The sequence below is a fragment of the Fragaria vesca genome, linkage group LG3 (assembly GCF_000184155.1).
Source record: "Fragaria vesca subsp. vesca linkage group LG3, FraVesHawaii_1.0, whole genome shotgun sequence".
Lineage (NCBI taxonomy): Eukaryota > Viridiplantae > Streptophyta > Magnoliopsida > Rosales > Rosaceae > Fragaria > Fragaria vesca.
In genome coordinates this window covers 26,387,449-26,399,673 of record NC_020493.1, presented here as the reverse complement: position 1 = coordinate 26,399,673, position 12,225 = coordinate 26,387,449, and the positions used below count along the sequence as shown (strand labels likewise).

General features: G+C 39.3%; 3 protein-coding genes across 3 annotated transcripts; 1 reads left to right on the top strand and 2 right to left on the bottom strand.

Moving 5' to 3' along the window:
- The first annotated feature begins 363 nt into the window (after nucleotides 1–363).
- Nucleotides 364–5,948, top strand: LOC101302537. Its single transcript, XM_004295092.1, has 7 exons — nucleotides 364–445; nucleotides 2,120–2,257; nucleotides 2,378–3,433; nucleotides 3,526–3,589; nucleotides 3,830–3,969; nucleotides 4,056–4,367; nucleotides 5,070–5,948. The coding sequence occupies exons 1-7, from the start codon at nucleotides 374–376 to the stop codon at nucleotides 5,376–5,378; spliced, it is 2,091 nt and encodes a 696-aa protein (XP_004295140.1). The 5' UTR covers nucleotides 364–373; the 3' UTR covers nucleotides 5,379–5,948.
- Nucleotides 5,949–6,170: 222 nt separating this feature from the next.
- Nucleotides 6,171–7,840, bottom strand: LOC101312426 (cytochrome c oxidase copper chaperone-like). Its single transcript, XM_004295127.1, has 2 exons — nucleotides 7,573–7,840; nucleotides 6,171–6,674 (listed from the first exon to the last, which is right to left on the bottom strand). The coding sequence occupies exon 2, from the start codon at nucleotides 6,640–6,642 to the stop codon at nucleotides 6,400–6,402; it is 243 nt and encodes an 80-aa protein (XP_004295175.1). The 5' UTR covers nucleotides 6,643–6,674; nucleotides 7,573–7,840; the 3' UTR covers nucleotides 6,171–6,399.
- A 1,365-nt stretch (nucleotides 7,841–9,205) lies between these two features.
- LOC101302543 lies at nucleotides 9,206–10,841 on the bottom strand. Its single transcript, XM_004296232.1, has one exon. It carries the CDS (start codon nucleotides 10,839–10,841, stop codon nucleotides 9,465–9,467), a length of 1,377 nt encoding a protein of 458 aa, XP_004296280.1. The 3' UTR covers nucleotides 9,206–9,464.
- Between the last annotated feature and the right edge of the window lie 1,384 nt (nucleotides 10,842–12,225).

Sequence of the window (12,225 nt, the reverse complement as noted above, 5' to 3'; positions counted from 1 at the left end):
ACACTCCCTTGGCTGTCGTCATTATAATCAAAAAAATCTTTGTCGAAAAAAATCCATCCCATTTCCAATCCCCCTCACCAATCCAAAGAAAAACCCGGTTTTTTCTCACCACTGATCGGCTCAGCTCTCTCTCTCTCTCTGTGAAACAAAGAAGAAGACGAAGCGGTCGAAGCCGGTTCAGTAATGGAGCCGCGGCTAAACGAACCCGAGAATCCCAAGTCTCTCTCTCTAGCTTTTGTTTATTTTAATCGCAGTTTCGAAAACTACAAGAGACTCTCTTTTCGTCTTCGTCTTTTGTTTTGTTTGGTTTCGCCTGACTTTTTATTTCACTCTTCTTGCTTTCCAAAACAGTAACAAGCGAGCTCATCCAAACATGGATACCGACGACGTTGTCGAGGTTGCTGCTCCGGTCGCTTGCTCTCGGAAACTGCGGAAGAACAAACAGGTGAGGTTCGGTCGTACGATGTTTCTCTTCTTCTTGTCTTTCTTTCTTTTCGAATTTTGTTGGATCAAAGTTTCGATCTTTTTGGAAAGTTTCAATCTTTTTGGTTGAATTTGGAATTTCTGATCGGACCCGATCATGTGGTGGTGGTTAAATCAGTGTTCTGATGATGTCGAATGATCAAGTTACTGTTTTTTGATTGGTAATGAATTGGGTAAATGGTGATATGGGATTTTAGTTTTGGTTTTGATCAAACTTGGTTTGGGGATTTTGAGCAGAAAGAAATGGTCTTTGGTTTTTGTGTGCTTGGTATACATAGTGGATTGTGTTGTGCAATGTGATGAGATTATAGTGAATTTTTGTTTTGCTTATGTATAGATGAAGTGTTGAATTGGAGTATCAATTATGAAGAGTGATTGTATTGTTGGTTTTTTCCTTCTGTGATTTGTGTTTTGTTAGAATAGATAGGTTGATTGCGGACCCAGTGAGTGATTTCGTGGGAAACTGCAACTGTGCTTCGAATTGTGAGCATGGTGTTGTCTATGAATTTATCAGTTTCTTGGTTTTCTGTAGAGAAATGAACTCATAAAGTGGCAAATGAGTTAGAATGTGTCAAACGTAAAGTGACGTTTTGAGAGGAGGGCTGAAACATGGTTGCCCTGTTTTCTGTAGAATCATTATTTCATTACTATGAACGCAGCATCTTCCCATTTTCAGACTGTTTTGGCTATCAGTAAAACAATATCTCAAACATATTTCCTACACCCAATTATATTGTCGGACAATTTCCCGTATCTATAGTTTTCCCCTCTTAGAGGCATTGAACCTCCATACTTCTTATCAATCTGTATGTTATACAGCAAAGTAAGTTGTGTTGCTGAATTTCTTTTCATGTATAAGAATGAGTTTGAACTGTCCTGTATGGCTGTATGCATAATGACATCCTTTCTTAAAGCACTTTCTGTTTTAAGGTGAATGCCAAATTGTCTTGGTTATATATGTTAGATTTAGAGTCTCCAATCCAAAACCAACTGACAATGTGTGGAGACCCAAAATTTCATATATTGTATTTAAAGCTTACAATTTCCAATGTGAGATTCTGTAATGTCATGAACACCCTGTAATATAATGACATATCCCTGATGTTTGGCATCTTTTCAGCAGTTTTTTTTTTTTTTGTGTATCAGCTTTTAGCAAGAGACTGATGGGTCTCTTTTCTTATTTAGTATAACAAACCTTACTATCTTTCCCTTTCTACAAAAAAAAAAAAAAAAAAAAAAACCCTTAAACCATCTTTCCGCATAGAAAACCATAATTGTATTTGGATCCGGAAGAATGACTAACTGTCAATTTTTTTTTTCAAACTTGCGAAGGGCTAAGGAAATAATGCACAAGCATTTATTTTATGCTTTTGTTTCAGATAAGTAGGATTTTCATTAGATAGCAAGGAGGTTCATTCCCTCCTAAATAGCGACATGTCCTATTTATATCTTCTAGGTCTGTTGTTTTACTAACTTGTTGACCTTTGCCTAGGTTTATAATCCTGAACATGTTATTCATTCTCTTACAGGCTGCCTCCGTTTATCGATATGTTTTCTTTCATTCTTTTTTCTTGCTCTTTCGGAATGTTTTCTCTAATCAATTGAACAGTATAGATTAATTATTTTCTTTTCTCAGGTGATTTTGCAGGATGTGATTGAAATTGACAAAGATGATTCTGCTGCTGCAATATTTATTCATGAGAAATTTGACAGAACTATCAAAGGAAAGGCAGTGAAAAGCTCTTCAGACGGTCACCATATTTATCAATCAGAGGTTATGATTAACTGGAATTGACATTCTTGTTGTTGACTGCTAACTTTTCTCTATCCGATAGATATTTTGTGCAGCTATATCATTCTCAAGTTTATTTACTTTATATGCTATTACTTACAGGAAGCTGTCCTCCATACTTCTCTTGGTTCCTCCGGTATGCAAACCTTTGGATCAGTCAATGGGATCGAAATTACTAAGGATGTCGCCCCAGCATCAAATCACTTTATTGACTTAGATGGTCCCAATTCTGATGCATCTGCTGATGATGTTGATGACTATACTGATACTAGTTTTGAAGAGTTTGACTATGCTTTCTTGCAATCCCATTTCGATAATGTGGGTATCCCTCCTGGAATAGAGGCACCTGTCCCACATATTCCTTGGTTGTTAAATCCTCCTAAAACTAATGTAAGTTCGGTTTCTGGAAGTAGTTCTGTTGATACAAGGTGTCAAATGAAATCAGATTATGTTGGCAGCCATGGACATGAGCTGTATCCTTGGGATCCTTTTAGTTTTGACTTTAAGCCAGCTGCTATAGGCAGTTCAAGCTTGAAGACCCCAGCAGATGGAATCAGTCACCCAAAGGGATGGTATCAGTCATCTTGGAAACTTCCAAAAGCTGCTAGAAGCAGAAAGAAACACTCTGCTCCACATCCCCAAGGTAGTGCTCCTAGTCTCCCAGTTGGAGCAGAACCATCAAAATCTCGAAGGTTCTTAGGAGCTTTGCAACGTAAAAAAAAGCTATTTTCTTCAAGTAGTTCAGCTAAATATGATGCAATGAAGTTCAATACTGGAGCTGAGACATCTTTGTTCGGACATTTACCCAACATTGCAATTGATCCTTTCGGAATACAGTCGCCCACTGCCTGGTTGTCAGATTCTTTGTTCCCAACTAGTGCTAAACCACATCATTCAAGTTTCTACAGTCCAACTGGTTCCATATATCCTCCTCCTGGAGGATTAGCAGGTGTCCCTTGGGTTAAGGGTGTTTCCCAAGCTCATCAAAATGTCACTGCTGCAAGTCTTTCAACTACCCCTGCTAGACAATTGACTACCCAGGAAATAGATGTGATTATGCAGAAGTACAAGGGTTTTAAACAATTTGATACAGTTGAAGATTATTCTGACCATCATTATACTCTTGCTGGTACACTCAATGGTAATTCCATGACTCAGGTGAGTTAAGACAATGTCTAGCATGTTTTAGTTACTTTTGGTACATTTTCAATTTTGTATCTTACACTTGTTTGCTTTTACTCTTTCTGAAGCCACCAAAGAACTGGGCAAAGAGAATTCAGGAAGAGTGGAAGAGCCTGGAGAAAGATCTGCCTGGTGAGCCTTTTGCATTATTTTCATGTCATGGTAGTGGTAGTAAGATTTCATTCACTGCTTATTTGCTTTTATGCGTAAACTTTTGAAAAATTTCTTTTGTAAATATTGACTATTGGGAATTTGTAATATCTAGAATATAGATGTTGGACTGTTGTTAATTATGTTGCCTACCTGCTAAGCATGCATTGTGTGAAGTGAATATATTTAAACTCTGAACCTCCTCCTTTTTCAAATTTACAGAAACAGTATTTGTTAGAGTTTATGAGACAAGGATGGATCTATTGAGAGCTGTAATTGTTGGAGCTGAGGGTACTCCTTACCATGATGGTCTCTTTTTCTTTGATGTTTCCTTCCCCAGTGGTTACCCCAGTGTGCCGCCGGTATGTAATTTGTTTTTTTTTTTTTTTTTGGCATTATATTAAATGTACTTACATCATGGGTCTGACTTGGACCTTGGTAATGCTAGCATGTCTACTACCACTCTGGTGGCCTTCGACTAAATCCTAATTTGTATGCTTGTGGGAAAGTATGCCTCAGCCTTCTCAACACCTGGTCTGGGAGCTCTAAAGAGATGTGGATCCCGGGTGTTTCCACCATTCTACAAGTTTTAGTGTCAATACAAGGGCTGATCTTGAATACAAAGCCCTACTTTAATGAGCCTGGATATGCATCTATGAATGGTTCAGCAGCTGGTGAAACGAGGTCGCTGCAATATAATGAGGATACTTTCCTCCTATCTTTAACAACTATGGTATACATGATGAGGAGGCCTCCCAAGGTAAGATTTGTTAACATGGTCCAAGTGAATTACTATATTGATTTTGTAACTTGTTTGGAGTTCTAATCAAAACACTTTTCGGCTTTAGTTTCTCAAAATGCTAACACACACACATATTTTGTAAATGAATTGTTTTAACACTAAAGTTTCTAATCATTCCAAATTCATGATAATTTTGGTAATTTGCAAAGGAATCAAAAAAATTCCGATGGTCATGTGCTTTACTATATTACTCATTTTGGTAATTTGCAAAGGAATCAAAAAAATTTCGATGGTCATGTGCTAAATAAAGAGACATCATTTTAGACTCATATCTTCTGAATGAAGATCCTCATCACCTTATCATAAGTGTGCAGGACGTTTACGAATGGGTTTATCATAAGAAAGTTATATTTATCTCTATATATATACCTATAGAATAGTGTTTAGATAAATGAAATAAGCAATTTAATGTTTGGAAAATTGAAATAAATGGTTAATGTTGTTAACTACATAAAATATACTGTTTTTGAACATATATAAATTGAGGAGCTCTTTCCTTTCTGTTTTGACCAGTTTATATAGGATTTATTCGAATTGTCTTTGTTGATCATTATGACACATCATGGCAGTCCAAACATGCTGTGTGGTTCATCTGGCTACATAGTATTGTAGATATCAGGCTTAAAATTTGAGCCCTAATATAAGTTTGTTTGAGTGCAGCATTTTGAGGATTTTGTTGTGGGGCATTTCCGGAATCGTGCTCATGACATTTTGGTGGCATGTAAAGCATACATGGATGGCGCTCAAGTTGGATGTCTGGTCAAAGGTGGGGTTCAGGATGTTGATGAGGGAGATAAGAGTTGTTCTCAGCGGTTTAAGGATTCTTTAGCAGGGCACATGCCGATGCTTGTCAAAGAGTTTATGCAGATAGGTGTCAAGGATTGCGAGAAATATTTGTCACCAGCTGTAAATGGGAACGAGGAGATTGGTAGTATGCCTCAGGCTGCAACATCAATGGTTTCTTGTTAGAAAAAAAAAAACGAATGATTTGACAACTAATTGAACATCTCATCCATCTGAGAGGTGCTGACTTTGGTCACTTCTTATAAAACTTCGACTCTTTGGCATCCCCTCCCTGAACCTTCTTAGCGATTAGGACCATAGGACCGACAGGTTTCCTACCAGAATAGGACGGATAGGTAAATTTCAGATTTTGATGTTCCCTTGGTAGGTTTGTGAACTGACAACAATATGAAAGTAATTTATGCTGCTTCAAGAGGCACTAGAAATTTCATAGCAGTTGCAGTTCCATGCGTATATATGTTTTCTAAGGGTTTTCTTTGATGCCGTTACGGATGGGATTGCTTAAAGAAACGATGTTTCAGTTTCAGAAACCTCATGATTGTCATAAAGTTGCAACCATTAAAGTTTCACATCAATCGGCTATGTGGGGATGTCTCTAGTTGAATAAATAGAGGTTCTTGAGTTGAACATAGCCTCATGAGCAAATTATGATTAGTCATTTCTAAGGTATTGTGTATTCTGCAACTCTTTGGGAATCATTCGAAAATATAGTTTGGTAATACAGAGTCAAAAGCTAAGCTAGCTTGGCTATCTGTTATTCTGTTACAAGAGCGTGGAGCAAACATATATTGACATGTTGGAGACTTTTGATTGTGTTTTGATATTTGAATATCCTGCAGCAATAGACCAAATTCTGTGAGGACAAGAGAGCAACTGTTTAATTAGATTTTGCACTGCAAGTTGGCAATCAGTTTCAATGGTTATCTGGAGTAGGTTGAGAAAACAAACAGAAAATATGACAAAAGCAGATAGTAAATTCATTTCAATGTAAAGCATCAATCAATGTTTACCCGGACAGAAGGGTATAGATCAAGAAAGAATACAAGTAACAGTTAACAAAAGTTCCACTTCCTCACATTATTCTTCAACTTTCAGATATCATGTATGTGTAAACCCCCATAAACTAATGGTTTCATTTCAAAAATGTTTAATGCTCAATTTATTATCCTAATCATGTCCAGCAATCTCAAATGTTGAAGCCCTCTGCACGGAGGCACGTCTTGTGAGCCTCAATCCATTTTGAGCAAGCATCTTCACCATGCTGCACAATGCATTCATCTCTCAGCTTCTTTGTATCAGGGCAAGCACAGCAGATCTTCTTCTTTGGCTTAGTGTCCGAGCTGGAGTTTGCGACGGCTGACCCTTGATTTGGCTGCATGGCTGGCAGAGCCAAGGCAGAGGAAGTATTTTCAGTCACCAGCCCGCCCATTTCTCAAAGCACCTCAATGAATAAAACTGTACCTACTAGATGCAGAAAAGCAAGAAAAAAATAATCAGATTATTCAGCTCACAAAGAATGGAAGGGTAACATAATAGTTCATCAAAGTCTTGAATTTGTTCATCTAATGATGAGCCTAGATCATGAAAAGATGTGCACTCCAGAACAAGTGCAAACTGTTGTTTAACTAACAATGAGCTCAGATATTCTAAACAGCTAAACCTCATCTCTAAATCGGTAAATCCATTACCATCAAAACTGAGGCCTTAGAAAATCTAAAATCAAAAAATTTCAGAAAAAACCGTCCCATATAATAAAAAAGTCTAAACTGATGATATATGAATGACAGGGGGGTCAATTGCCTAGCAGTTTTCTGCTGCGAAAAGAAACATCCTGCATCATAACTAGTCCCGCACACCCAAAACTAATACTATAACGCTTCGGCGCCTATCTTCCTCAGCAATTTCAATCCAAAATGCAATCTTGTTTTCCTCTCACTATCTGACTTAGCACTTCCCCTGTTCCTTTTTCGGCTAATGAATTGGATACTTGTCTAAACATGCAATAATCAACAACAACCCAAGAAACAGAAAACCCAGATGAGACAACAAACTCTTTCACAGTAGTTGAATCAAGATTCATTTTGGTCAAACACCCATTGGGCATTTGATCAAACACATGGTGGGCGTTTAGTTATACTCCCCCACATACAAACCATACATGCAAACCAGAGTAAACCCCAAATATATAAATGCAAACCCAAAACCCTAAACCTAAAACCACAAGTAAAGGAAACCCTTTCAGCCAAAACTAGAAAACCGCGATTGGGGACATACGATGCTCTTGAAACAAAAACTAATAGAAGTAATATCAATCTATACGAAATTTAAAGAAGAATACTAAGAAGAAGACATAACTTACCGATGAAATAAGAAAGGTAAAGATCAACCTGAGCTTGAGCTGTGTTCTGAGGAACAAGAAGAAGAAGGTTCAAAGGTGTGCTTTCTGGAAGCGTAAAGTAGCCGCTAAAATTCTCTAGGCTAAAAACTGGGCCGCGTACGAGGTTTTTTAGGGTCAAGTTTGGTGGGCCTATGAGCCTGCCTTGTTGTTAAAACTTGGAACCAACACTCGCTTCTGTTTAGCTTCTGGAAATTTGCAAGTTTCTTCCTAGGGATCAATCAATTTGCAGAGGGCTAATTGCCTATTTGCCATGGCAAAAGCGATTAGCTGTCTGATATGTATTTTAGTTTCTTCTTCATTCCCCTTTTTTTTTTTTTTTTTTTTTTTTTTTCTGTTAGATGTCATCATACAAATCATTTCTTCATCTTATTTGCTAGATGTTTAACATACAAATCATTTCTCCAAGTATTCTTGTGACTTTCCTGCTCCATTCTTACGTCGACTGTGAGGTAAGAATGAGCTGCTTCTTCAATCAAAAGAAAAGGTTCCTTGGTTAATACAATAGTATTAGCTTCCAGCATTCCCACCAAGACAATTAGGAACATATGCATTAAACTAATACAAGGGCTCCAAGCCAATACAGAAAACCAGAGGCAGACCAAACCAAACAAAAGTGTAGAATAATAACATTTAGCAAGAACAAGTTGGTTGCCACTCCAGTTCCATGGTTATGTATAGTATTAACCAACAAGGTCCACTGAGTCAGTACCCGAACCATTCTTCTTTTAAGCAATAGCAGCAGTATCACCACAAAACAATACTCCAAATGCGGTTTGTTCTGGACTTGAAACCTTTGAATGCAAGGGTCTTACATCTATTGTCCGAAGCTTCTCTCAAAACACAAAAGACAATGAACAAGGTAAACTAAACTAAGCCGGTAATGAACATCACTTGCTTCAAGGGCTATCATTTATTTGAAGGGATGAAGTACATGTGATCACTAGCGGTCTTCATTGTGTAATGAGTTTGGACTTCATTGAGTAGCGAGCTTGGACGTCAGTTGGCGACCATCACACACAATATGAAATCCAACTGTCAGCAGACATCCACCGTCATCAGATCCATTTCTTTCGCCTTCGGCAGAGTCAAATGGTAAGAGTTCTACTTAAGTAATACACAACTACTGACCCTGAAGCGTCCATCCAACTCGCTTGGAACATCAATATGTTATTGTTGTTATTGCATCAAGACACTGAAATTTTACAGCTGTATAAGATAGTGTCTGCATATAATGCAAAAGTTCAGAGCTGTATATTTTCTAGAACTTCAATGGTGAAAGAAAACGACGGTTATCCCTACAAAGCAGTATAAAACCAATTTAATAGAATTCTAAACATGAAGCTAACTGAAGCCATCATGAGCTACAATTTCTCAATTCCAGGTCCCGATATATGCATTAAAAGATAGTAAGATATAAAGTGTGAATCTTTCTAACTACCTACAAGCCAGATTTACTCCAACAGAGATTGAAATGCACAAATACATAATGAAATAAACAAACTTCAATTGGAAAACTACCAAGTATCTACCTGCGCACAGTAGTTTCTAGAATTCACATCAGCGCCATCTCCAGAAGCAGCAAAACAATCTAAATCAAACCCAGAAAAGATCCCAAATCAGAAATGCAAACAATCATTGATACATTTAGAGAAAGAAGAATCAAACCCAGAAAAGAAAACTCAAAACAACCTCTCTTTGGCGACTTTTTTTTTTCTGACTATAGCCTTCAATCCCAAAAACTCAGCCTGCCAAAACGGTGATCAAAGTCTCACCGACTCCAATCTCCAAGTACTAGGAGATTGCAGCTCCCATGATTGTGATTCTTCGAAGTGCAAATACAAATGGTGTATGAATCAATCTGTTGCAGGGACATCCTTTTCATCCAGAGTTCTATCACAACCATCGTCAGTATCGGAGTCATAATCACCACCTATATGCGAGTCCCTCTCCTGCCTATCATCATTGGAACCCCCAAAATCATCAAAAGCATTCTCAACATGGTCTCTTCCAATGAACCCCCTCTCATCATCTCCCCAATCTCTATGGTAACTAACCAACTCACTATCCATTTTTGCCTTCCTCGGGCTCATCAACACCAACTCAGCCAACTTCCTTCTCGCCAAATACAAATCATTCGGCTCAATCAACTCCCCCTTCCTATACGCCTCCCTAAGAAACACCGTATGCAGCTTCCCATGATTCCCCCTGGTTGAAATGTAGAAAATCCCCTGATGCTGAAGAAGAAACTCCTTCAACTTCTTTGGCAAATCCATCGCCATCCTAAAATGCGCAATCCTCTCCAACGTAATCTTCTTCTCCACAGTCAAATTCAACAGCTCGTGAATCACCGCCACCGCCCTCTTCTCCATCCTCTTCTGCGCCTCAAGAGACCTCATGTCATACCCGCTTACATCCTCATAAGGACTCCAATACGGCACCCTCTGCCATTTCCACACCGCAATCCTATAATACTTCCCAATCTTAAACCCGGGTGGAAAATTCACAATAAACGAAAACCTTATATCCTCGGCATCAATCCCCTTCTCCCTATACTCAATCTCCCTAAGCCTCTCTATAGCGCACACACCTAAACTAGCATCCCTCTCAACTAACTCAATGTACTTATTCCTAGTCTCATCAGCATCAAACAATCTAAAATACTGAGGGTACTTAAGCACAACAGAGTACTCGAAATCATCGGGTAGCCCAAACTCATACCTCGCAATCCGAACATGTTCCAGCCTGACCCGACCCGTATTGGACATCATGACCAGCTTCCGGAGCCGGGTCACGGCGTCAGGGACCTGGGCCTGGAGGGCCCGATTCTCCTGCTCGATTTGGAGATGGGCTTTCCGGGTTAAGCGGATGTAGAGGATGCGCTGGACCGGGTGCTCGTAAATCTCGAAAAAGTGAGGGAACTTGAGGACGAAGGCGGCGGCCTCGTGGGGTTTGAAGCCGAGGCGGCGGGCGAGGAGGTCGAGGCGGGAGGCTTGGATGATTTGGTTGGGTTGGGAGAGAATGAGGGTTTGGAATTTGAGGACTTTGCGGATTTTTTTCTCGATTTCCATGTAGTTGTCGTAGGCGTGGTCGCGGACGCGGTCCATTTTCTTGGGGATGGAGGTGGATTTGGAGATGAGGCGGGTGGAGGTGAGGCTGTGGAGGATTGGGTGGAGGAGGGTTTTGGATTTGGGTTTGAGGAAATGGGAGGAGATGGTGAAGAAGGTGTTCATTTTTTTCGGGGGTTTAGGGGTTTAGGTTTTCACAGTGAGTCGTGGTGTTGGTGTTATGTAATTAACTTACTCACTCCTATTGTTGTTTTTTCTTTCCTCTTATTTTTTCTTTCCTATTGTAACTGGGAAAAGGCGTTTGATAATTCCTTGTTGACATGTGAGACAGTGAGGGTGAGACAAGAGGCTCTAATCGTTCTCATGCGATTGATAACTCAATCGTCGGGCGGTTTGGAATTGAATTTGATGGCCATCTATGGCGGTGCATCGCATGGGCGTGCATGTGATTGGGTTTTCTGTTGTTTGTCGATCAAATCGGTGCTTGGAGGACTGATCTTTCTATCCTAACGATGGCATCGTGAGGCGGTGGCCCGACGAGGCCACATATAGCTTGCCTGAAAGAAGGGATGATGATAAGAATGGTGGGGATTGTGTTGAGTTGTTGTTTGCATTGAGTTGACACTGCAACCAAACAGAAGGAGAATGACTAACTATCTGCAAAATTTGCAAGTTTATCTACCACACAATTGACCTCCCTGTAAGTATGCCGGATTCCTTTACCAAAGTGTGTATCACTAGTTCACCACCCAAGGAACCGAAGCTCGACCCCATAATGCAATCTATAAGTACCTTGAGAATCTCCATCCACGAATCCACAATGATCTCCTGATGATGCTGAAGTAGGGCCGTATGTAAACCTTCGCGTAATGCAATAGCCTCATACCTAAGACTGTACTAAAATCAATTGGTTTACTTGCAGCTACCAAATGATTGCCATTAGAGTCTCGAAGAACAAATCTTATTAAGACTTTCTCATTCCGGACTGAACCATCAAAATTCAGTTTTTAGCTAAAGGAGGATACCATTTAATATTACCATTTACCATAATGAATTGTCGGATTTTGTAGGGGAACAATATTATGAACTGAATATTGTGCTCCCATTTGGAAAGCTCGAATACAATAAGCCTGAGGACTGGTGTGTTTTTGTGAAAATATCATTTGATTCCTAACTGTCTAAATAGAAGTGATGAGCAAAATATATATGGAAAGTGAGAGATAATGGAAAGAGTGAAATCGAAGGTCTGATACTCGAATGCCAGCATCATTGCTTTATAACAAATTTGGAGGAGGGAGAGATGGAGATTTTTGAGAAAGAGATGCAGATTGAACAGAAAGATGGATGAACTTCATTCATCAAGGGCTTTAGCGGCTGGGAAGACATCACAGTTCTTGGACACAAGATCTTATTCGTGTTTTTTATGAGAAAAGATTGAACAAGAGATACAAAGTGTTAGGGAATTTGTTCTAGAGGCCAAGTCATCGCTTGGCAAGGAAAATCTAACTGAATGCTTTAAATTGTGTTAGTAGCAGTCTCTCTCTCTCTC

What these genes read in the sequence shown, in the direction of transcription:
- LOC101312426 (XM_004295127.1), bottom strand. Translation starts at nt 6,642, where the DNA reads ATGGGCGGGCTGGTGACTGAAAATACTTCCTCTGCCTTGGCTCTGCCA.
- LOC101302537 (XM_004295092.1), top strand. Translation starts at nt 374, where the DNA reads ATGGATACCGACGACGTTGTCGAGGTTGCTGCTCCGGTCGCTTGCTCT. An exon ending in ATGGTAATTCCATGACTCAG is followed by an intron (nt 3,434 to 3,525) that starts GTGAGTTAAGAC and finishes CTCTTTCTGAAG; the next exon opens with CCACCAAAGAACTGGGCAAA. An exon ending in GTTACCCCAGTGTGCCGCCG is followed by an intron (nt 3,970 to 4,055) that starts GTATGTAATTTG and finishes TGGTAATGCTAG; the next exon opens with CATGTCTACTACCACTCTGG.
- LOC101302543 (XM_004296232.1), bottom strand. Translation starts at nt 10,841, where the DNA reads ATGAACACCTTCTTCACCATCTCCTCCCATTTCCTCAAACCCAAATCC.